Below are 27,152 nucleotides of genomic sequence, written 5' to 3'. Positions count from 1 at the left end.
CCTCTCTGGAGAGATCAAACTACAGCTCTGGAACAAATTTTCTGAGTCCCTTGTACTCTGACTTTGTGTTCGTATGTCACTTACGACACTCGAGAAACTTTTGCATGGATGTTTAAGACAGAAGAGTACTCTTACCTCACTCAGGCTACTATACTGCCTAATGGCAGGCAGCATTTTGCTATAATTCACTATGCATTGTTTCCCCATGGGGTTAGCTCCAGCACTGTTCCTGCTCAGATGTAGAAAGACACATTAGTATGAACATATACTGATGATGATGACGTGACAGAAGACGTTCTTGCTACAGGATCAGATATGTTCTTGAAATTCTCCAGATGGCAAAACTTCTTTCTTTCTTTCCATGCAATCAAGAGCCTCATTTTTTTTTTTTTTTTTTTTTTTTTTGCTACAAGATCAAATTAAAACTCCTTGGGATTTACCTTCTACTATCAACTACTATAATGAATTATAATTGATCAGATCCAAAGAGCCAATAAGGAAAAGTTATCTCATGTGCTCAAATGACTAATATAATCAGGATTACAAAGATTAGGGATTTGCCCAGAGTTGAAGCATTGACATCTCGTTCTTGCATCTTTTAAAATTATGGTTGATTTTGGTCCCACAGAATAGCAACCCTGAAAGATGCATTCTGCTATATGAGACTGATCTACCATCAATGTAAAATTTGCACTGTAATTGTAGTTCATCGGAAAATTAGTCTATTCTCTTTGAGATACTGTTTAGGCTATCCTACTGTTATTTTAATGAATTTTTAGATATTGCTACATTGACAAAAATGACAAAAATGTATAATTTGACATTTGAAATGAAAAAGACAGAAACATAAAAAATAAAAATCACATTTATTTAAACAAAAATATACACACAGTGTACAATGAATATGGTTTACACAGAACAATAAAACAAAATGATATTTCTTCAAATACCAATATAAAATGATCTAACCTATTTGTGCCTCATTTCCTGGGACTATACATTATTGGTTGATCTAGAATATACATTTAACATTAAAGCAAATGCCAATGTTTCCGATAAGTACCGCAAGAATCTGAAAATCAGATATTAGGTTAAATAAAATAATAAAATCTTCATATGAGTATATGTGTACAAAGGATTGCACATGTGCCATAAAATGGGAGTGTCTATACATTTACAAACACTTGGAGCCTGCCTTTTAAAAGTTTGAAAGCCCTTTGACATGAAATGGTTTTTACTATTGATAGCGATATAAAAGCATCAGAAGAACTATAAAGATAATAGAGCAATTTTGCCAATATTTGAGTCAATATTGCCTGCTAGTCAATAAAACCGCACCAAGTCATCAGTAAAGATGTACTGCTGAGTTGTGACCTTTTATGGTCTTGGAGTAATTTTGATGATTTTAGGAAGATTGTGAATGTATTCATACCGTGTGTGCAAGTGCAACATCTTAAAAGAATGGTTTATCAAGCAACATCACTTGTATTAGGTCTTCTCTCCTTTAATGTTCAGTCTCTCTGGGTACTATACTTAACTGTGAGTCTTGTTTTCCTTTTCAAATTTAAAATTCTAAATATTCATGCAATCTATAAAAGTTCAAACTCAGGAGAGTTGATGGCATGTACATTTTTAAAGTTAATATGACTTTACAATTTTTTCCTACCTCCTTGTTACTAATAGCCTGATATGATTTCTTTGACATCAGCAATGTTTTAGATTCCCCTTACTTGCTTAGAAATAAAATTAAAAGAGTGATTAATGTACACTATGACTCAGGAAGGAAAAATCCAAATTTCCATACCTTACCTTTATACCTAATTGGCCTGCCATATTTTATCTAAAACATTAACTGTATTTTTCTGTTCTTAAAGACAGTCTTTGCTAGAGATAGCATCTGTTTGGAAAAGTTCTAACTTAAATCTTCCAAAGAAACAAAAGCTCTAATACATCAGTACTTTGTTTATAAAGCAATGAAACATAAATATGGGGGGGAAAGGGCATAGCTCTTGCCGATTACAGCTGGGCTAAATGAATGTGAATCTGTGAATTCACCTGAAATTGTCAATCCACTATACAACTCTCAGCAAATCATTCTCTTCAGCAGCACATAATTTGTGAAGCCTCCAGCTACTTGGGATGCCTTGTGTTCAATATGTTTGCTTCCCTTTGCAACTGCTGATCAGTTTTTTTCTCAGACCAGTTTCTTAAATGGTGATAAGAGTTAATTTGTTTCTCAAAAGATTACAAAAGGTGCCCTGTCTATTGAACTAAACCATGGATAGACCATCCTGTTTGGAAATCAAACACCTAAAACATCTGTGTGGTTTAGTATGCTGCCAGAGTTTCACTTGTTTAATCTAACAGTTGGGCTTTCAATTGAGCTATATTTATTAGAATCTGGGCATGGTAATATGTTACCGTTTTTCTTCTTTTAGCTAATGCTAAACTGATAAACTTAAAAATTGATACTGAAGCACATTTTTAGCGATACACTAATTAGGCTACCATTTCCCTGAATTTAGCCTGAAGTTGTTATTACGTACACTACAGCTGCATTGCTGAGGTTTCTCTTGCAGAACATCACAGAGAGAGACGTTTTTAAAACACATCGTTAGGATTAAATGATTTAATTATGAATAAAATATAAACATCAAATATTACTTATAGTCTAATAGGAGTCTTTAAAGAGGGTAAAAACCAAATCAAAATTGTAGCCATCTGAAGATGAGTGATTGCATCTTATATCATTCTAGTAATTTAATACTGCTTCCCATTATTGGTTATTTTCTGGAGAAAAAGTGATGGCGGCATTCAGCTATGTGCTGGTAATTGTTTGACAACTGGCTTTCCAGGAGTTCAAAGTATGGGTTGGTAGCATTTGGCAGTTTCTGTGGTGTAACTCCCACTGTGGTCAATTTCAAGCTAGGGATGTGATGTTACTGAACTGGGGTCAGGAAGAGAGAGAGGCACAGTTAGCACATTATAATACTGTGTTTCCACTGGACAGATACCATTGACATAAACAACCTCGAGGGCAGAGGTCAATAGTAAAATGTACTAAAACAATTAGGAATCGGTAAGTTTTGATTATTACCTTTGTTTTTAATAAAATCTATTCAACTGTATTTTATAGTTTAATATTTAATGATGGCTGTGTTTTCACGACTGGCTTACAGAATTTAGTGATAGCTATCATAAGTCAGCATGAGCCACTTTCCAGCACACCACTGTTATCCTCCTCTTGGCATGTATCTAACTTGACATAGGAGGGGGTTTGATTTGCTTGGGAAGAAAAGCATGGCTCTACACAAATCTTTTTCTTTTCCACCATCTTATTCTGTGCAAAATACTATACTTAGCTGAGAGAAAGAAAAAGGGAAGTATCCTTCATCCAGATGCTAGCTTTTAAGACTTCACAGTTCCTCAGAAGAAGAGGTGTTAGTCTTATAAAGTAAGGACTAGAGGTTAGTTACCTGGGCTCCTGCTCTAACTGGGCAGTTGGTCATTTCAGTACAATTTGTAAGCAGGATCAGATGGTTGCTCTGACTCACTGGGTTGTTGGATTGACCAAACTATTTACATCAAAGGATGGTTTGGGCAGAGTGTAGACAAAACCCAAGGCAATATTTACAAGAAAGAAACAACCACACAAGAAATAAATGAATGGGTGCATCTAAAATGTGGGTCTGATTCAATAAAATATTTCAAACTTTAATGTTCAGCTGTTTTGTAGGACATTTTCAGGCTCTGGATCTTTGGTCCCTGGGCCAAACATAATTAGGATTCCACCTTCCCTTGTTTTTAAATATGTTTTCTATAGGACTTTGTAAATAGCAAATACAGAATTTTTATCTACATTTAAGGATATCAGAGGGCAAACATGTTTTTGAACCAAAAAAATTGTCTTGTTTGGAAATGTTACTTTCTTGGTTCAGTTTCTGACTCAACGTGATCCTTTAAAATAGAACGATTGGTGCATCTTTTAAACGAAAATGAAGATGGAAAAGCATGACTGAGCCTGTGTTTGTACAAAAGAGATTTTAAAACTTTTTGTTTCATATTTTTCCTTTGATTTAGAAAGCGTTAATAATTTAAGAAATAATGAAGTAGTTTTCCAAGGATACTTGGAATACCTCTCAGGAAAGGAGCAACATTGTTGTCAATAAGAAACAAAAATTTTCTGGATGAAATCCACTTTTAGAAGTGTGCACAAATATAAGCTTCCAGTAGGGAAATGCAGATGATTATGCTAATAATAAATGAGAACTTACATGCATTTGTATTACAGTCAGCTCTACTCTTTTAGAATTTTTATGTGAGTACTTAATAAAGAAGCAAAAGGTCTTTGAAATGTCTTCCCAAAACTCTACTGTTGGCTTTGTAGTTAATATTTTTTTCCATATTTGAGTCAAGAGGTTTCATTCTTAAAAATACAAACAAAAAGCTATTGTTTATAAGAATATTGACAAGATGATAAATCAGCTAAGTTATCTTGGAACTCAGACTACCGTTTGATATACTGAAGGAGGTTTCACAGTTATTCAGGGAAACCTCTGTCATCCCAACCTCTGTACCTTAAATCCAGTGGGATAATGAAAATAATCACAAATGCTACCATTTTCAAATGAAATTGAACAATTCAAAGATTATATTTACTCAGTGAAATGAAGAACGAGGCATAAAGGAGAACACCAAGATAACCTGTCCATGAATAGATCCACGGTACACAGCATCTTCTTATGAAAAAGGCTGTAAATAGTTTTGACACCTGCCTCAAGTATAATGCCCACAAGTCCTTAACTAAAATAATAGATTAATAATACTGGCATTAAAAGCCCCAAAGCGTTATCTAAAACGCAGTAATTTGAAAAACCTAATATGAGCCTAGAGATATGTTTGGAATTCTCATTTCAACAGGCATCTTCGTGGAGGAGCTATTACATCAGCTATGGAAAGCCCCTAAGACCATCCACATGTGGTAACAGCTAAGAAGTGTCAGTGGAACAGGCCTCTGGCATTTCCAAGGGAGATTTATGCTCTGGATGGCTTGCTCCTCTGATAAGAAAGGAAAAAGAATAGATTCTTAAAATTTGGAGGAAAAAAATCTCATTTGTTCAGACCCTTATACTCCAAGCTTCAATTCCAGCAGTAAATGCCAATTTCTATTTAACTAACTAGCATTCTTCCCAAATCTGCATGCATATATTTAGCGCGGCAATTTAGAGAACAGACAAGCCACAAGCTAAGAAGGTAAGAAGCGATTGTAACCAGGGTTCTAAAATTATCTAGCTGGGTAACTGGGGGTATATCTTCCTTGTGCTTTAATGTAGCCATTTATAATGGTGTTATACATGATGATCTCTAAGGCAACTTCTGATTTGGAGTTTTGGAAAACTTTCAGTGTTATTTTACTAAGTAAGGGCAAATGTGAAATTCCATTTAAGAGAAATAATTGTTTTGGTTTATCATTAGTTATGGTGGCCTATGTTTTAAAAGGTTTATTCACGTATACTAATCTATGCTAGACAATGCATACTTACACCATCTACATTCTATACCAAGATGACTGCTAGAAAACACCTCAAAGATATTTTACAGTTTTTCATGAACTTGACTACATAAAGTTCAGGCTGATGGGGCCATTGAACCTAAGTCAGAGTTTTGAGAAGATACTATGCTTTTGAAAAGTATTTTTACTGCTTTACTAACACTGTCCATCTACGTGTTTAGGAGGACCTGTCACACCTCCACTGGATGACAAAAGTCCTTACAAGCACACATAAACTGCTTCTGTAGTCAAAATCATGAGTTAACTCTCCCTAGTCTCAAGTAACTAGAAAAATATTTTCTAAAGCCCAAAAACGGGCTCTCAGGTTATTTGTGAGAAAGGCTATGGAATAATATCTCAAAGTCTCTCTTCCCTTTACACGCTATCATAGCTTTGGAGTGGAGAAGGCCACTCTCTGAATCACCCCCAGGTCCCCTGTAGCGACCTAGCTTTTCTCAGAATGTCTTTCGTTAAAATACCCCATGAATGAAATGTACACTTTCTGAGCTGATCTCAACCAGCGAGAATCAATACAAGCTTAGACCTAGAAACGCGATATGATTTAAGGTTTGTTTAATGGATTTCTTTCAGAGTCATATGCTGATAACTAATTCAAGTAATTCCTAGACTTGGGCAAATATCCCTGATCACCTCCCTCCACAAATTCATGACAATGAAAACGTAAAAAAGGTAGAGATTATCCAGCGGAAGCGTATTTGTGTTCCTGTTTATTTACATGTTGGTAAACTTAGGTGTCAGCTTTTCCATAAGTCCCCTCTGGAGGTCTGTAGTACTTGGGGAAAGCCATCAGCTGTAGCATGTTGAAAGCATACTTCCTGCATTTGATATTCTTCAGTACATTTTCTATGCGGCAGCCTTCTCTGGTGAAAGGGGAAAAAGGACAACTTCATGAAACACAGAATAAATAAATATGCTTTATTTGTCCAATGCAGAGTTGCAGCAACAGTCCAAGTAAAAATAACAAAGATTCAACTCTACATTTTTTTTTTTCACAAATGATGATACATCTTACAAAATTAAATCCTAGGCCAGGCCCAATACCATTATTGCCCTCAGAAAAAAGATGAGTAGAGTCCCTTTGCTCTTAACATATATTTAAGGTTTAATAAACTCTTTAAATATAATTTGTTCCACAATACAGCTTCATTTTCGTTTCATAAATATATCTGCCTTTTTATAACTTTTCCACAAATGAATTTCTCAGTCTCTTTAAAACACATGAACATCTACACATAGCCCTAAGGATGTAGGTTCTAGGAATAAGGCATTTAATTTATTAAGTCTGGCCATATAGATTTTTAAAGGAAAGTTTCATCTCTATTTGACTGCATTATTTTAGCTGTGCAACGAAGAGGAAAATGGCTTTCCAGACAGCCTGGTCCAAGTCTCAGCTTTATCAAGAGGAGTGCTTGTGTACAGACAGTACAAAAGTCACAGGTGCTGAAAATGGGGCATCGAGACACAAACAAGACTTTGTTAAAAAGAATAGAAAAGTACTCTGAGAGCCAAATCAACCCAAACCATGGTTACAAACGGGTTCATTTAATTACAAAACATAAATAGCCATTCTCTCCAGAAAGTTACTTGACAGAAAAGGGTTAATTGCAGGAAAGAAATCACAGAACGAACAGGTTGAGATATCAAACAGAAGATTCTATCAGCTGATGGCGACAATGAGATCGGCACAGTGGAAATCAAGTCTGGAACCTCCCACATCTCTAGGACTTGTCTCAGGGTCTCAGGGTTTGTGCAAATTCAGTCTTAATTTCTTTAAATAAATTTAATGGGAAGAGGAAGAGAAGAGGCAGAACGTCAAGCTTTCAGGATTCTGTTCTTTGTCTTATGCCAAAGACAGGTATTTAAAATTTCTTCTTGAGCTAGTTAACAGAGGGAAACACTTCTCCATGAACAAAAGAGCAAAATAATTCACTTAATGCATAGTACTTCTTTTTTTTTTTTAGATTTTAGGAAAAACACATAAAACACTTACAATTCAAACATTTGTTGTGTTTTTTTTTTAAATTCTGTGACTCTGAAAATGTAGAAATTACAGCATTGTCCCCATAATTTAAAGTCCATTGTCAGTTGTAGAAAAGAAAGGAGTACAACATAAAACTTATTGGTATTTGGCTAATAGTAATGCAAGACTTAAAATAAGCCACACAACTAGCAGGTGTGAGCTGACAAGCAGCAAGGCGACGGGATAGAAGTGTCGAGAAGTTGCCTTGTTATCAGTTAGACAGCCTGTTTCAGGATCATCAGATTCATTCAGTGCTCCCTGGGTTTGTCTGCTGTTAAACGGGGGGTGGGGGGGGTGGGGAGTTAGGGGAGAAAAGAAAATAGTATAGCGTTCACACAGTAAAGAAACTCAACCTTAAATAGCCTGAAATACAACACATTATCCTATATAATACAGCAGTTTCAGATGAAGTTTTCATGCTAAATAGCCCCAAATGCATCCTGCGTATTTTTTCCAACTGGGCTTTTGTGCAAAAAGGAAGAGAGAAATGCTATGATGATACTCACATGGGTTGAATATGTATATGCACAAGGAAGAGTCAGAGAAGCATAACGGGGCCAATAGACAAGGCTACATGAATAAAACTAAAATATGGATCAGCCCATAAAAATAATCCGATAAGTACATCTTTGGAAAATGAAATGAGAAACACAGTATGTAGTGAAGGAAATGGACGTGTCTGGCACATTTAAACACACTGTCTATTGTTACTGTACCTATATAATGTATTTAAAGTTATAAAAATGATTAATGGAAATGGCTTGGTATTTAAAATGAATGAAATATCTGACATGTCATCCTTGCCAGCCATAAGACTAGTTGAACCAAACCCGACTCAGCACCCTTTCATCGGTTCAGCTCATAAATTATGTTGTTCTGCTCATCTTCCTAAAATGAAGCCAAATCTATCTCCTATGGACTCTCCAGAACTGAAAAGAGATCCATATTTACAGAGTACGTGTTGAAAAATAAAAGATTCTAAATTTCCAGGTTGTGTGTTTTCTGTAAAAGTGAAAAATAAGCATTTGTAATTGGGCTTAAAAGGAGTTCCAATTACAGCACATCTGAAATCCGCCATACTGATGTAAGTTGAAAATACAAATGCTTTTCTACGGTATAGTTCATCAGTATTCAGAGTATTCAGAATTTCAGTCACTCTCAGTTGTCAAGGAGTTTTTGATCTCTGTCAGCTCCTCCAGGTTTTGAGGCAGAAAGCCAGCTGTTGCTTGGTCTATGAACAGGGCTGTATATGCAAAGGTACCTTCTACACGAGCCCCTTAGCATCCGTGACCCCCTTTCAACCAGCTGCAGCTTCTGAAAACCTCCTACACAGAGATTTTTTTGACCTGGTGTCGACCACATCCAGTGGCCACATGTGGACAAACAGCAGTGGTAATTATTTCAAACAGCGATCTCAGTTTAAAACACCAAATCAATCACGCTGGGCTGGGCTCTGGTGCTTCCTTGTTGTTCGGTTAAGACCTAAGGACTATGGCGCCAGTGTCAAAGTGAAATAGAATATTATCTGGAAAATGAGTGGTTTATTGAGTGAAAGGGAGGGCTGCATAATTCCTATTGTCAGTTGTACTTGGTTACTTGTTTAACTTTCTACTGCTCACTAGGTAGGAAACATGCAGTAGATTTTAAAGTATGGATACCTTTGAATGTGACTAAGAAAAGCTTCCTTGTCCAATATTATTTCTCTAATATCATCTTCACTAACGCTCCCTCCTGCCCATTATTAAGATGAAGGTTATCTGTAGCAAATCTTAAGCTTGTTAAAACCTTCGTTTCTTTCCTTGTTAAGAGAGAAGTACACAGTCTCCTATATCATTTATCTATCTATCTATCTATCTATCATAATATAAATATTAAATTCTGATTACAAATTTAGGTTAAATATTAACCACAATCTATCAATAATAGTATAGAAATACTCTTTCTTTCCCAGTGGGACCACCTGTAGACAGGCTCTGGCTGAGGAACAGACAACTGGCCGACCAGTAAGTTGAAAGGATCTTGTAACCGTCCTTACTCCAAATACAGGTGACTCATTCATACCAGATGGCTTTTTTGCCCTACAACTGCCAGAGCACATTTAATATTTTCCGAGTCTGCTTGTTGAATATGCCTTCCAAGTAAAAAGTGCTACATGAAAAGATTTTTTTTTGAGGGGCAGTTTTATAATTGAATTAATTTGTTGCTTACTAACTGCAATCTCTGGAGATTAGAATAATATATTAAAAATGCCTCTGACATAGTCATTCTATTATTCAGCTGAAATTTGAAAGCAACGTAGCCTACAAGCCTGCCACAGCACATAGAGCTTGAGGCCCTGACTATATCACCGAGGGGACACAGGTGCTCTTGGGGCTGCTTCCTTGCTTCCTGCTAAGAACAGCATAAATGGTTATTACTTCAGGGCCACAAATGAATTTTTCAGCACTCTGCTAGCGTAAATGCAAAGGATGTACTAAGTAATAACATTAGTAATTTCCTCCCTGGGAGATTATGACAAATAATTAATTAGTGGCTGCCTTGCACGGTACCCCGATAATCCAAGGTCATTAGTTTTAGCCATCACTGACTGGTAGATCACCATGGAAGCAAATCACAATGTTGTCTCCACTGAAAATGTGACATGATCTGACATTTAAGGGCAGTTACTGAACCTGCAGGATAGAAAATGATTTTCTTTTCCTTCAAAGACCTGTCAAAGCAATCACTTAAAATAGAAACAAGTAAAAGGAAATGTCTCACTCTTAAACACATCACTGCCTACACAAGGAGACATTTCCTTAAATAAAACCCAACGTGCGTGCCTTGATGATATTTGCTTATTTCCCCCTCTTTTCTGTCGGCAACTACTGCTGTATCCTAGATCACAAGTCCCCCACTATAGGTATCCTCTCAAATCAGTCAGACCGCTAAAGATAAAAGTTAGAATCCTCCTATCTCCCCCTGCTGGGTAATTATTCATGAATAGTACTGTTATTTGATAGTTTATTCCTTTAACCACTACAGCTCTTCAAGCTCCCTCAAAGGAAAATTACCAGTTAAAACTGAATTGAAAAATCTTTCCCTCTGACGAGAAAGCTGATTTCCTTCCATGCTAAAATGAGACTGTTTCACGTTTCATTACATCCAAGTTCGGAGCTATAGGCATACCATCTTGAAATGCTGAGCCAAGATTTTAGAGCCAGTATCTTACAGAACTTTATTTGAGTCTACATTCATCTGATAAATCGATCTTAAGAGAGCATCATGTTTCAGGCTCTAGAATGTTGGATTGTGTCGGATTTTAAACCGGCAGATCTGTGTGAAAATGAATATAATGTAGGTCTTTATCAAGAAGAGCTTTGAGAGTGGTACCTACATCATAAAATCAGAGATTCTTCAGATGTAGAGTGACTTTAAAAAGTCTTCAAGTTGAATTACACATTTCATAGATGAGAAAACAAATTTAAAGGCCTTGCCTGGGCTTCTACGACAGCAAGTGGCAAAAAAGGATCCTGAATATGTAGTTTGCCTGGTTCACAGTTTGCTTAAATGATAAAAAATAAGAGAAGAAGATTTTGTTTTCAGTTTAGATCAAGGTCCAGTGTGAAATTTAATGACTCAAAATACTCTTAGATGCCAAATTACCTACTAAAACTTTCCAAAAATTTAATTTATAATTAGAATATTGAAAGTATATTTGCAGGACTTTTGGAAAAAACGGTGCAGCTGTTTTAAACAGAGGGGACGTTTTAATAAAAGAATATCAAGGTTGGGATAATTTCCACTGGCTTAGAATCAAGATTAGCCTCGGTGGCTACTGAATCACCAGCAACATTTAAAATGATATCTTCATTTTAACTGAATTTCAGGATCTAATTCAAAATACATTAGGTCAACCACAGGAAAAGCCCCTAAATTAAGAAATTACTTAGAAGACATAAGACTATGTCACTGCTTGTAATGTCCAGGTCATAGAGTGCTTCCAGTAATCATAGACAAGTTTGCTACAAAAGAAAGAGCAGTATTAGGAAAATCGCACTCAGAGGAAGGAGTCCTCCCCATAGGGCACTGCATGCACTTCTGGACATGACAGTCTAAGGGGAGGGCTACTGTGAACTAGATACCAGAGCATGGTCACCAGGAAGATGACAGTGGGCTTGGGAACCTGGCAAATCAGAAAAGACTGAAGGCTACGGGAATGAGAAGAATTCCATTGGCTTAGAGAACAGGAACATTTATAGTTAAGTGGTTGTTGATTTCAGATAGTCAAAGATTCAGTAGTTTAAAGTCTGGGCAACTTGCAAATCAATGGAAGTGTTTGAAGTAAAGAAAGAGATCTCTCATGTATCATATCCAATCATGTGATAGCTGCTTTATAGATATTATCTATTCATTCCTTACAAACAGTCAAAGTGGTTAGAATTATTATCTCCACAGGTGAAAAAAGGATTATAAAACCTGTGCAAGTAGCGGACAGGGAATTTTTATCTTCGTCTGTCAAATGGAAAAACCACATGCCTTCTACTTTATGATTGTGATCCTTTGAGCACAGATTTCTCGCTACCTCTCAGAAACTGGCAGGTGTGATTTCTTGCTAGTTGCTAGATTAGATTAAGCAACTTCTAAAATTACTTTCGTCTCTACCTTCCTGTGATTCTTTGATTCTGTTAAAACATAACTGACTCTAGAGATGCATATTTTTTCTACTAATAGAATAGGTGACAGTTCAATAGGAAATAGGGTACAGGGCAAAAATCAAAGAAGGCAAAGCATGTTGACACTGTATTTAATCTCGACAGTGGTTCTCGCTCATTCTTATCTATTTTCAGAATTAAAAAAAAAAAAAGTGACATATTTCATTGTTTAATTCTCCCCAGTATCACTTTTTACATTCTTCTTCCAATTTCACTCTTTTAGTTTACAAAGTGCCTGGAAAATAGGAATATCTTCTTGTCAGAAGAAGCAAGGCTCCAAGTAGTGACACTTTCAGATACTATTTAACATTGCTTTGAAAAGAAAGTGCAGATGCCCAAAAAAAACAACTCAAGACTGATGAAAGTGTTTTATAAAAAACTTTAAAAAGGAAAAAAAGAGAGAGAAAGAGAGAATGAATGAATCTGAAGTATAATTGCTTCCATCAGACCATTTTCAGAGAATTGATTCCAGTTTTGATCTTTGAATTTTAACAAGGTGAATACTCGGATGAGGTCCAGAAAGAAATATCATAAATGATTAAAGGGCTAAAGAAAAATGCTTATGAGGAAGTGTTTAAGGTTAATTTTGTTTTGATAAAAGAAGGCTAAATGAGATGTGACTGCTATATTTAAATGTATGTAAGACAGTGGTAAAATAATTTTTGAGGTATTAAATTGTGTTTTCCTCTCTTATATTTTAGGCTGTAGCATAAAGCATGTGCCTCAGGGATTCTAGCAATGCTGAAAGCAAGCGCTGTCTGAACTAAATAGATTTGTTGTTCTTTAATCTTACGACAGAGAATATGAGGTGTCCATTGAAGGGGCAAAAGGATCTTTGAGGGTTGAAAGAGAAAAGAGCGGGAAAGGGAGAAGGAAAGGGAGGGAGGGAGGGAGGGACAGAGAGGGAGACGGGGAGGGAGAGAGAGAGAGAGAGAGAGAGAGAGAGAGAGAGAGAGAGAGAGAGAACAGTGGGGAGAAGACAAAGGGACAAAAGTTGGTGCCCGGAGGGTGAATCCCTGTGCATTGTTCTGTGTCTGTGCGTGGGCGGGGGGGGGGGGGGGGGGGGTGGGGGGTGGGGGGGGGGGTGGGGGGGGGTGGGGGGGCGGGGAGTGGCGCAGTATGGAGGGCCACACGGTGCATCTAGGGAGGCTCTCCCTAAGTCACTGGTCCACCTTGCCAAAGGTTCCCTTGTCTTGAGCTTGGCTTGGATGTAAGGAAATGAAGGGGCTTAAAGATACCATAATGAATAGGAAATGGGCACATCAGCAGCTGATGACAGATACCGACAAGCCTTCCAGAAGTTTCAGTGCAAGATAAGACCCGTGGCAAGAGGAAAAGCTCAAAATAATAGAGACTGACTTTCCACCAGCCTGGCTGGACAGGAGCTGAAATGTGGAATGAAGTTTGTTTAAGGAAATTATTTTAAAAGTAAACCAAACCAAACCATATACCTTAGTTCGTAAACAGGTAAATAGGGTGCTTCTACAAAGAAACAGGTACTTAGATGCGGATGTATACCTATGACTCATTTTCTATTTCCCATGCAGTGTTATTCGCCTTTCTTTGTACAAGAGCTCCTACAGGATGACTTAGTTTTAATGGCTTCAAAATAACAGTCAGAGAGAAGAAACCAGACTAGTCACTAAAACATTCTGTAACTGTGTTTGTGGCTAAAGTACTTAAAAATATAAACAACCCTTGTCTCGCTGCTCTAGTTTGGCACTCTCCTGGATTGGGGAGAACTTTTATACCCCAGTGAAGAGGAAAGTAACAAGCAGAAATAGAAGACTTCTGATTCCATTCTTGATAAGTACAGGCAGAGAATAATGAGGTAAATCCGTTGAGAGCCAGATTTCCTGGCGGGGCTGTCCTCAGCTCCCCAATAAAAATAAAAGTCCATATATGCTCATGTTATTATGAAAGTAGCTCGGGAAAGTAGCGGGTGTCAGTAACAACACATACCCATTAGGAACGTGTAACAGGAAAAAACATCAGCCCAGCTTCCCAACATCTATTTGATTAAGTTTCAATCTTCCCTTTTAAAGGGAGAATGTTAAGATCTACCCCATAGGATTATTGAGAGATAATGTAAAGGCACCTGCACCTACCACATTCCCAACAATAGGTATAAGTAAATAGGTAAATAAAAAAGTTCCCTCTCTAGCCCTCCTTTTGTTAAATCTCAGTTTCCGTGTGGACAAGAAGTACCTTGACGAGATGTGCAGCTGCTCAGTCCCAGCTCTTTCTCCTCTAGCTCTCTCTAATGCTGAAGTGCTCCCGGGATTTAGGACAGCACACGTTACCTTCCTGTACTATATATATACTGCCCTTAGGCAGTATAGAAGTCAACCAGTCCCATGACTTAACTATCACTGTATGATGATGAATCTTAAATTTCTCTCTCTACCGTACACCTCTTCTCTGAATTACAGACACATATATTGCATCTTCACTTGGATGCCTAATAGACATTTTAAGGTAATGAAGCATGGCAGAATATGCCACCCCCAGACATGCCACATTGGCATGAGGATTATTTTGAGCTAAAGGCACTTGAAAAAACAGCAGGTGCAGGAGGAGTGCTCTGACCTCCCCTTTTCTTCCTGAAAGCAGGAGATAAAATTCCCGCGTGAAAGATGCCCTCTCTCTACCAGCAGGAAAGAAACATTCTTATCACTAGATGTGGGGAGTCAATGCTGAGAGAATTCTATACAGCAGAGCTAGATGAAAGAATTCTTATCTTCCTTTAGCACCACACCCCGTGTCCCCATATATTTCAGTTATTTTTCCACAATTGCTTTTCTTTGATCAACCTAGTATAAAAGTATTGAGGTTTCGACACTTCTTTGGGTCTTCACTTTCTGGTGAGAATTGCCATGTATATGTAAAATGTGTATGCTTTTCTCCCATTACTCTGTCTTAGGGCAGTTTAATTCTCAGGCCCAGCCAGAGACCCTAAGGGGGCAGAGGAAAAGTCTTACTTTCAGTCCAGTTTCAAGGTCACATCTTAACTTGAGTCCACCTCCTCTGCCACCATTCCACATCAGCTCCTCCCTTCTTTTGCATCACAGAAAATGACACCATTCTCAGACATTCATGTTAAGCACCTCAGTTCTCCCTGATTCTTCTGCCCTCTTTACACCCCACAGCCATCCATCCATCCATCCATCCACCAATCGGACCACTTGGCAGCATCTCTACCGCTGCGACCTGCCTGTGACCCTCCGTCATCTTGCTTATACTAACAGAAACCGTTTTCCTACCTTCACCACTCTTGCTGCTCTATTAAGTTTCAGTAAATCCTGATGTACCCATTTGGACAAATAGCAAAGCAACGAATGCACTCTTCTGGTCGTATCCTGAAACCACTTCCCAAAGAGCTTTTACAGAATGGAAATCCAGCTGCATCTCCGTCTCCCATAGGGAGCCAGGCTTGTCAAAATAGCAGTGGTGCTTATCCATCTGCAAGGAGATGGAAATATTTTCAACTGCTCAGCACTGAGACGAAGCTCCTGAACCATAAAGAAGTTGTTCAGCTATATCTTCTTTCGCCACGATCTCTTGGGTTTCTCACGTTTTTCAATCCCCTCCCAGCCCTGCCATTTCTATGGGATTCCAGTCAGCGAGGTAAATCCTGCCAACCTTTTTCAGTGGTGAACTCCTGTTTTGGGTTATCCTTGTTGCATCTGAAATGGACGGAGTTGAGTATGGACCAGTATCAATATCACCACCGCAGAATCAACATTATTACACATTCATTTCCACCCCATCTTGGAATTGGACACACCAAAAGAATCAGTTTAGAGTTTTTGCCCCTGGAATTGGCATTGTCTTCTCTAGGAGGATAGGGTCTCTCTGTTTCTCCCCCTTTCAACTTTTCCCATTTCTATCCCCAGCTCTCCCTTTATTCCCACCATCCCAAGCAAATAGCACATTGCTACAATTTATTTTATCAACTTCTGGAAGTCAAGGCTTATGAAAATCGTTGTGAAAGAGAATAAAAGGCATTCAAGAATCTTAGAGTGTAGTTTTTGGATACAACAAGTGCATGGCTTAAAAACAACAGTTACACAACTGTTACACAATGACAGACTATAAAATATAAAATCCACCAAGGAGGAAGAACCCCAAGGTGTAACTCAAAGTGCTTTTTACATATATTATCACTAATATCTGCTGCAAGGATTCAAAGATCAGGGAAGGCATCTTAGAGAAATAGACTTTTGTCTATTTTTGTCTATTTGTGATGGATGATGAAGGCCGAATAGAATTTCAATAGTTAGAAACTGGATGGGGTTGGGGGGATGTAAATAACATGGAAAGGCATGGAAACAGAAGAATGTCAGATGCACTTGGGAATGACCCACACTCTGCTTTGGTTGTAATGGGGCAGCAGGAAATAGTAAAAGCAGGAATATTAAAATTAGGATACTTTCTATTTTTGTAGCTTATCTATTTTAGACATTTTCTAAAATAAACACATATTTTGTGATAAGAAATTCAACTACATTGTTTTAAAATGATATGGGGCTATGTGGCAAATGTTTGTGTCGTCGGTAAAAACTTAGAATTCTCGGGGCTTCCCTGGTGGCGCAGTGGTTGAGAGTCCGCCTGCCGATGCAGGGGACATGGGTTCGTGCCCCGGTCCGGGAAGATCCCACATGCCACAGAGCAGCTGGGCCCGTGAGCCATGGCCGCTGAGCCTGCGCTCCGCAACGGGAGAGGCCACAACAGTGAGAGGCCCGCGTACCACACACACACACACACAAAGACATCCAGCTATCTTCTACTGATACAGATGGATGCTTCCTCTTGTTTTTCTGTTCAATTCTGGGTATTTCTTTTCCTTTTTAAAATTGGTTTGGTACTAATCTAAGTTATAAGCAATTGGCCATGGGTCTTGATTAATTTCCGTTTGTGACCTAAACCTCTCAAGCCCCTCTAAGGATATAGAATACAATGCCATGAGAATAATATTTCCTAAGATATTTGTGATGAAATGAGTTGGGAAAATGCTGAGTTAAAAACTCAAACAGGACTGTTTATTTAGATATTTATCCAGGGAATATTTTTTGAGTACCAGCTTTGTGCCTTGAATAGTTTGAACTGTCCACAATCTAAGAATAAAAAGAAAGAGGAAGGGGCAGTGATATAGAAAAAGTTGATGGATCCTGAAATGACAGAGGCTCCAAAACTCCTGGCTAAAGAAATTGAACATTACTCTCTACGTAGTGGGAGTCACATGACTGAAGTTGAACTCCAGGAAAAACTCTTTGGGAGGAATGTGTAAAATAGATTAGAAGGTGAGGGACTAGAGAAAAGAGCAATTAAGAGCCTACTGCAGTGGTCCAGGTAAAAAGTAATAAAGGTCTGGAGTAAAGCAAAATAAATACAAATGAATGAGAGGCTATGTATATGATAGATGGGGAGGTGGGGTGAATCAGCATCTTGAACCTGCCCTGTAAGAGTGATAGACAGAGGCAGCAATTATAAATCATAAGACCCAGGAGAGAGTATTTTATCTCAGATACATTTCTTCCCTTCTCTGTCTGCTTTTGTAACTACACTGATGCAGATAATCAAATTGAGTCTAACAGAGCCATTATTTCTGTCACTTGCAACCATTTTCTGCAATAATTCTTGAAATGGCTGTGCTGTTTGCCAAACAGATGGCTATCGGGGAGAGTACAAAATATCACTCCGAGCCAACCATAGTAATGGCTTCGAGTCCAATTTCTGATTAAAATAAAAAATGCGTCAGTAGTTTCATTCCAGGAGAACCAAAAGAATTCTAAGGGCACCACAATTTCCTTTTCCGTCCATTTGGTTTGTGCTTTTTTCCACATCCGTCAGAAATCATATTCTGTATCGACCCTCTTCTGTTCAATTGAGTAAGACACGGAGACCCAGAGCTTAGAAAAAAGGGCCTTTTTTCCTACTTTCCTCTTGTTTAGGCTCCCTCTGAATTGCTTAAAGCTTTTCTTCAACTCAGATCGTTGGAGCTAGAAGGGAACCTTAAAGATCACCTTGTCCAACCCGTTCATTTTGCAGATGAGGAAGCAGAGGCCTCCAGAGGAGGACCAAGAACTCATAAGTAGTCCACAGGGTGCAGAGCTGGGATTGTGTGCAGAACAATTAGAGTCATGATATTCTTCAGTCCTCACACAATGAAACAGAACCTCCTCTCACGCCCCATCCCTAACAGAGAGGAAGGAGCCCTTTTCTCATTCCTCAGGCTTTATACACCGTGAGGACAAGGTGTCCGGCACCTTGTTTTGGGGAAATGCCCCTGGGCTTGGGAGGGAGCAGAGCTGGAGACTGTCCATATATGACTCACTGTGATCTCACTGTTCCTCAGAAATCCCTGTGGTACTTTGGTTCCTTTTTCTAGATAATTATGGCATAAAACTAGCCTTTCTGTCACTGTGGCAGCTGCTGTTCCAACTCACAAACCACTGAGAATTCCAGGAAGGAAGAAAACTAATGGATGGGTTCCTGTAACACTCATTCATAAAACATCAACTAAGCTCATAGAAAGTTAATAATAAAGGTGACCACTTATTGAGTGCTATTTCACGAATGCCAATCACTTAACCCTAATGATCTCCTTTAACCTTTACACCACTTCTGTGAGGTACGTACAAAGATTCATTTTGCAAATGGGACAACTTAGAGACACTAGGTAGAATATCCAAACTCACACTGGTAATAGAGGTAGAGCTAGAATGTGAATCTGGTTCCTTCTGACTCCTGAGTCTGTGCTCTTAACAACTGTGATATACTTTCCTTTTCTACATTCTGCATTGTGCCAGAAACCATGTAGATTATAGTACCTGTACACATGGCCTTACAGTCTACCCAGGGCAGCCCAACATACCCAGAATTATTAGAGAAAAACATGTAGTATTGCCATACGTGAAATAAAGGTTTTTAAAAAAATGTTACCAGTTTATTAAATAAAATGATAACATAATATAGGATATTTCACATGCTACAATATGAATGAAATATATGATACTGAAGATGATAATCCGATGAAGAGGTAATAGGGTGAGGTCCAGAGGGTCCCCAGCACAGGAGTTTTTGTCCCTCTTGGAACTGGGGTGTGTCACCTTCCCAGCATTTGGATGTGTTCGCCAATCTGGAAGATGATCAAATCTCTTTGTTCAAGAGTTTTTATAGAGCTTAATTTCCAGCCCCTCCCCCTTCCAATCCTCTATTCTGTTGGTCTTTCTGATGACCAACCCCATCTTGATGCTCTTCAGGGGCTCCGGTCTCAGAAATCTCATTAGCATAAACACCTATGTGCTCAAAAGGGATTTCTTTTTCTCTTTTTAAACTTTTTATTTTATAGTATATAAAATTTGAAAAAGAATAGATACAGGTATATGTATAATTGAATCACTGTTGTACACCTGAAACTAATACAACATTGCTAGTCGACTATACTCCAATATAAAATGAAATAAAGGTTTTGAATCTAAAGAGTTCTCAGTGTGGGCTTGGGCTTAGGGTGACCACACATCCCAGTGTGCCTGGGATAGCCCTAGGGTATGCCGCCTGGGTGAGATGGAGGGAAGGAGAGAGGACTTCTGGGTATTAACAAAGAAAAAAAAGAAAAAAGATAGAGGCAAGGATTTGTGGCGTTTGTTATGTTTGTTACATGTTTGCTGAATGAGAGTGTAGGGGCAAGTATTTATGTAAAAACATGGTGAAAAGATGAGGGAGAGAAACAGGGCATGGTCCAACAAAGAGATAAGGACATGAAATGACACTACAAGATTATATGTTTCTACACGCTATACCTGGGTTTTAGAAAAATTAGTTTGAAAATACTATGCAGGGTAGATTGAAGTAGAGAGATTGGAAGCAGAAAAACCAAGAAAGAGTGTATTGAAATAATCAAGGTGTGAGGCAAATAAGAAAAGACCAGGGTGGCAGACAGAACCTGTCAAAGCCAAAGACATGTCAAAGGGAAGAAATGGCAGAATTTCAGTCAACAAACAAGTAATTAAGCCTTACATCACTGTTTATGATTATATTGGTCTCAACTTCTACATGCCATCATCATGGGCAGTGAGAGAACAATGCGGGATTGCCTAGTGCACTCACGATGCTTTGGGTCTAAGGGGCAGCAAGTTGAAATAACGGCACACGCTACCCAAAGTTTTTATACTCATTTAAAAAAATAAGTGATGGGAGAATTGTATCATATAGCACAGAAAATATAGGCAAACTGAACTGCTTTCACATGCAGTTTAACGTCAGCAAAACAGTATCATGTCACAGGAAAGGAACTTTGCTAACTCAAATTTTGTTGGTTTTGTTCTGTGTAATTTGTATATTTGTTTTGGCTTTATAGTTGTATACGTGCTAAAGGCATGAGGAGTTCATACCTGGTTTTATGTTTGGCTATATGTTAGGAACATACTAAAACTAGTTTATGTCAGAAAGGAAAGTACATAATAATTCTCTCTTCTTAAAGAGGTCAACACATGACTCAAGTTTGAGACATAGATCTAATACGAATATGATTGTTATTTACATCTCTGGCTTTGACAAGGAAGTAGTTATCAGTGATGTTCAACTGAACAGTTTAAGTGGCCTGATGGATGGGAGTCAAATGACAATGGGCTAGGGAGAAAATATGGGATTAAAAAGCAACAGCAGCAGTTGAGACCATATCAAGAAGTGTATATTATGTATGACAGGTTCTGAAGGAAAACCATAAACTAAAGCAATACAAGCAGTAAAACCAGCTATATAAGCTATGATTGATACTCAAGACTTAGTACGGTGTTGCACTTAGCTAAAAGATGAGTTTTGTGGTGAACATTAAATATATTTCTTTCCAGAAAGGTGAATATATCAATAGGCAGGAATTAATTTTATGGTCAAATTAATAAATGACAATTTGAAAGATTCATTAAAAGGTAAAGTCTTCAGAAATATGGAAGACAATCCAGGTGACATATCTAATTACCCCAAATCACAAATCAGTTAACAAAATGTCCATGGATCATATCCTTGTGCCATTGATTTAGGAGCTGATTTTATGACTTTTAGTCAGGTTGTTGAGCTCCAGAGCCACATGGCTAAAATACTGACTTTCATTCTTTTAATTCCTTCCTCTAAATAAAAGCAAATAATTCACTGAAAGGCAGTTGCCAAGAAATTGGTTAGGGGATCATGGACACCTGACTTTGTATAAATAAAATCCCAAAGTTAATCTAGGTATGAACTAAGAGTCTTATAGGGAAACAAGAAGCTAAAATTTATCAGGACGCTTATCCTTCGGTTTTAGAGAATTGTATCCTAATGGATTACATTTTAGTAAAACAGGAATTAGCTGTCGCTCTCATTACTTCCCATTGGAGAAAGATTAATAAAAAGTAAACAGCTGATTGAAAGCCAGAATACAGATTATTAGCCTATGGATTCCTATTTCTATAAATTATTAGGTTTTTAAAAAAATTCCCAGTAGATAGCACCGTACATATTATATAGTGATTCTATATTTCTTTATAGCACTCTGCTCATATACTGGTAAGACAATCCTGGGTTTGAATCTGTCTTTGCCTCTTGCTACCTGTGTTACTTGGACAAGCTACTTAATTTTGCTAAACTTTAGTTCTGTCATCTTTAAAACGAAGATGATAATAATATTGTCACATACAGGTTAATATGAAAGTTAAATACACACATATACATAAACAAACACGTACACGTATAGTATATTTAGCATACCAAACATATATTATGTGCTCAATAAATGGTAGATATAATTATTGGTGTCATTATATATATTGCTAATTATTTATTGAATAAATGGCAATGAAATAATCTACAAGATCTTTTACTAATGGCTAATGAAAAACATACAATGTAACAAAGAATCATCTCTATGAAAGTTGCAGTGCACAGTAATGATTTTAAGAAAAGAGTATTTAAGAATTATTTCAAATAATACTTTGTTCTAATGATTTATACATTCTAACAATGCATATTGTATTACTCTCTCTAAATATTTTTCTAAACTTTACAAGTACAAATTTGATGGGCTGTTGGACAGTTTGATTCTTTTGAACCAAAAGATATTTTATTTGTAGATACTGCTTGCTTGCTTTTATTATTACACATGTTATGGTGTTTATTTCTCTTACATTTCTAGTCCGTGTTTAATTTAACCATATGTAACAAAAGAACTGAGTCGCTCAATCTTATAATTCATTGTAGTCTACCTGAAATAACCATTTAATTCTGATGATTTTTTTTTTTAACATCTTTATTGGAGTATAATTGCTTTACAATGGTGTGTTAGTTTCTGCTTTATAACAAAGTGAATCAGCTCTTCGTTTTCCTCTTTCTGACTTACTTCACTCTGTATGACTAGGTCCACCTCACTACAAATAATGTTTTGCTATAATACTTTCAATCAAAATCATTAATATATATTTGGATTTTTGTTCAAATATTTATACCTTGAATAATTATAAGTATTCAATTTAGATAACGATAATTAAGAGGTTGGATGCATACTAAGTTATTAAAATGCATAATAGTTTCTAAAGAGAAACTCTTTTATTATTAAACTAGTTCATTTATTCCCTAGGAATTACTTATTTAAAATTTGTTTCTCCAGAAATTGCTACCTGATCACTTAAGTATAACCCATGTTCTTCTATGTTAATAAATACAAACTAAAGCACTCGCATATAGGTATAAATTAAACACAGAGGTTTCTTTTTCTTCTCTCTACTTCTCCTTTAAAAGGTACATATTTATAAAATAACACTAATTCTCTGAAAACTCCTACAGTCAAAGAATACATTGAATGCTTTCATTAAATATCATTTTGAAAATAATGCCTTTATCTTATCTACTGGCCAAAATTTACAGTGCTTAAATTGCCTAGTTTCCTAAGACAGAATTTCCCATAGTGTGTCCCATGAGTTTCGATGGATGTGTAGCACTGGGTTAACAAAAGTCAAGCTTCTTTATAGTGGAGTTTTCCTAGGACTTCAATATATAAATGTGTTGGGGGCTTTGGGGAGCCAGAAACATGCTAGTTCTTGGACTTGAGCAGGCGTTTTTCAGGAGGTCACTTCGTAGATTTTTGTTAAAGTGCGTGCAAAGGACAGAGTGCTTCAAGGACCCAGGGGTTGGGAAGAAAAGGGCTGTGGAGAAGGAAAAGGCCGGGAAATGAGTGATCACATGACGGGTCACTGACATGTTCTTAAGCACACAGGAGGGGACTGATCGGATGTGTGTTTCAACATGAATATGAATTCTACACAGAGGATGAGTTTCTAGTAGGCATTCTGGGGAGGGAGTTTTGTGAGAAATGGTAATGCCTGATCCAAAGCAGATGCTAAGTAGATGGCAACATTCTGTGTTATTAACAGAAAGGAAGACTGTGTGTTTCTAGACACTGGTGAGAGTAGTGCCAACCTTGGTATCTGATTAAGAAACATGAGGGATCCTGACTCGTATTCTTTGTCCCAGCGGCGGGCCACCACATTCTCACCTCAAGAAAAGTTAAAATTGTACCTGTAGTCATGGGCCAGCTTCTCAAAAAATACTTTAGATATGCTTGAATGTTTAACTCAGAATCTACCCACATCTTTCTATCTCTAAGAGATCATGGAGAAGATAACCTACATGTAGAAAATTGTGGGATGACAGTGAGTTACTAATTAGCAATCTCTCTACCAGAGAGTAAAAATGATACAATAAGAACCCCAACTCAGGTCTTTCTTGTGTCGATTTTTTTTTACCCGGTGACATAAACTCCAGCAACCATTCCCTCATCTAGTGGAGGCTTAACTTATTCCTACTTGAATTCTGGCTTATTAAATGCATAAGTAGGCACAGTCATTCATCCATGTTCACAAAATGTAATTCAGTGCTTTAGTAATAAAATACTAAATGATGCCTATGACAGCCAAAGGAATGAATGTGTCTTCCTAAAAGCCTAAATGGTGTTAGGGAACTATTTAGACACTGAGGAGATCTGTTCTTTTTTTTAAGAAATATTTTATAATTCTAATCAACGTATTGCTAAATGCACTTAGTGATATACATCATCAACCTTTGCCTTCATGTGTTTTCTTCAGATAACATTTGCTGACATTTTATGCATTAATTTAGAAACTTCTGAGGGAAATGTAGCTCTACAGGTCATTTAAAAAAATACTCTGATCATGCTATCATCCTGTTCTGTCATCCTGTTATATAGAAAGTAAAAAACCTGCTGGCTGCCCTGTGGTCAGTGTAATAATTTGGGGAGCCCGACACTCCATTTTTCATCTGTTTCTGCAAAAGTGAATGCCTTCAGTGTAGTATCTGGAAACACTGCTACTGTATCTGAACACTTTTATATGCACGTATGAGATAATCACTGCTGCAAGTTCAAGTTCATTGCAGTCTCATTTCAAGTTCCAGCTGGGAATTAAACTAAAATTGAGACTGAAATGGGTTTTGTTATCCTTATTGTGCCGCTTAGAGGAAGATGGTTCATGATGATAGAGAGAGTGATTGCCTCTGGGTCTGAAAACACAGAGTTTGACATTGTTCACTATATACACACACACAGTAAACTCAAAATCAGATTATTCCACTGATAGTCCAGAGAGTCCCTTTTTTTTTTCTTTTATTGAGAACTAACTTAATTGTGGGTGTCTGCTTGCCTGTATTAAGGATCTGCAACATTTATTTTAATATTTTTCCCATCTATTACTAAAACTAGTGCTGTGATTATAGGAGGCTGGGTAGTCACAAAGGATTCCTAAATCATGCTTAAATATATCCATAGACAGATAATGACATTGTCGAGTATTAAGTATTTAGGAAATGGAGACAACAACATACATAAGTGACAATCTTTATTATGCACTGTCTGTAAAATAGGAATAGACGAAGGTCTTTACATCTGTGTTACTTTATTCAGAATGATCTGCTATACTGAATTTGCATGCATGCTTCACAATCATCTAATTTTAACTATAATCACTAGCTGAAGATTGCTTACTAAGCATTTTGTGACATAAGAGTGACCAAGTATATACCTGTGTGTATAAGATCCTATTCACTAGTTTGAACTTTTTAGATTCTTGACTTGGTCTCATTATTTCAATTAATATTGCTTGTGGACCCACTCTGTGCATCTGTAATTCCAAAGTCACAGGAACCATGGAGCTAACTATTATGTATCCATTTTCAATAGCACGGTGCATTAACATTGGATTGATAGTTAAATAGACCACTATTAATACTGACAATCACAGATTTCTAAGAAGCACCTAAAAAAGATTTAGACTCTGCATTCCTTCTTGTCATTTATAATGATACACACAACTTTGAGGTACAAATGAACTCTGGACTTTTCATATGGAAGAGGCTATGGTAAATACAACCATCAACCCCAAATTCATAAAGTAAAGCAGGTCTTTGTCAAATAGGGAAGTTATTTTCTATCTTTTATCTGATTCTCATATATACTTTAAAGCTGATGAGATAATGCCTATTAAATTCTTGAAAATAGTACAAGTAAAGAGCAGAAAGGAGGCAATTAATCTACCCACCTGTGTCCCACTCACAAACGATTTTTAAAATAAACATTACTCTATCACTGGGCTATTATTTCCCAGATCGTGCTTTTTATTTTTTTTTCCTTAGAACATCTTTGAGGAAGCTATTTTAGGTCCATTTTGCTCTCTATTCCAACAGCCTACAATAGTTCAAGAGACTAGCTACTTTCTAGTCCAATATTATGTTTAAAGCACTGCAGAATTCATATACCACTTTCGCCTAACAATTATGAATGAGATACTCAAGAGCAAGAAGGGTTTGAGATTTTAAAAAAGAGAACAGAAAAACTACAATGAAATTCTATTTTGCAGAAGTAATATTTTTAATAAAATTGAAAACACTTAGTCTAGTGTTACAACAAATGGAGAGGGTTCTTGCACAAAAATTCAATTATGATTATCTATTGCAAGCTGTCTGGCTCTAACACAAGCTTCTCCTCATTCTTTTTTTTTTTTTTTTAATGCGGTACGCGGGCCTCTCACTGTTGTGGCCTCTCCCATTGTGGAGCGCAGGCTCCGGACGCGCAGCTCAGCAGCCATGGCTCACGGGCCCAGCCGCTCCGCGGCATGTGGGATCTTCCCGGACCGGGGCACGAACCCGTGTCCCCTGCATCGGCAGGTGGACTCTCAACCACTGCGCCACCAGGGAAGCCCTCTCCTCATTCTTGGAATAAAGGATGGAGGTGAATTTGAGTAGTAATGATGTTTACAAGAATTGAAAGGAGCTCATCTAAAACTGAATCTAATGGGAGAAATTAGGTTTTGGTTTGTATCACAGATTTCTAGCCCAGATATACTGTCTTGGCTACTTCAATCTCATGAAGCCACTTATAAAGGTGGGTTTATAAGTGGTGCAGGTGCAGGTGGGTTAAAAATCATGGAGAAAACCTATGTATTTGCAGAGGGACAGGGGCTCCTAAACCTGGATACTTATAAAACTCATATTTCTAGTTTTTCTAAGGTCATTGCTTTCTCAGAAGTCATAGCTTGATAAAGTAATCTATTTTTATATTTACTGTCAATACGTGCCAATCTTAGGTCTCTAGTAAAACATGCTGAAAATTCGAGAGTAATCAATAGCTTTTTTTCTTAAGAAACATCAATGTCTCTTGTGGGTGAAATATGTTCTTTCTTAATTTACTTGTCTCATAATAATACCGAGGTCACCTTCTCTCTGAAGCCCCAACAGTATCCCACACTCCCCTCCCCTCACCTCTCTGGGAATTAACTGCTCCCTTAACTATGTTTCCAAAAGCAGTTTATATACAATATCATAA

At 37.4% G+C, this 27,152-nt stretch overlaps 1 protein-coding gene across 3 annotated transcripts in view; it reads right to left on the bottom strand.

Moving 5' to 3' along the window:
• Positions 1–855: 855 nt before the first annotated feature.
• The window catches only part of INPP4B (inositol polyphosphate-4-phosphatase type II B), a 717,808-nt gene continuing 691,511 nt past the window's right edge, over positions 856–27,152 (bottom strand). The window contains exon 25 of one of the 3 annotated variants that reach the window (XM_079920299.1): positions 856–6,427. In XM_079920299.1, the coding sequence (XP_079776425.1) occupies positions 6,307–6,427 (121 nt within the window). In that variant the 3' untranslated portion in view covers positions 856–6,306. Of the gene's footprint in view, positions 6,433–6,786; positions 7,864–27,152 lie in introns of those variants that run through there. The other 2 variants (XM_079920304.1, XM_079920303.1) reach the window with 2 other exon arrangements.

Source organism: Stenella coeruleoalba, assembly GCF_951394435.1.
Source record: "Stenella coeruleoalba genome assembly, chromosome: 4".
NCBI classification, from domain to species: Eukaryota; Metazoa; Chordata; class Mammalia; order Artiodactyla; family Delphinidae; genus Stenella; species Stenella coeruleoalba.
This window is presented reverse-complemented; position numbering and strand designations above follow the sequence as displayed.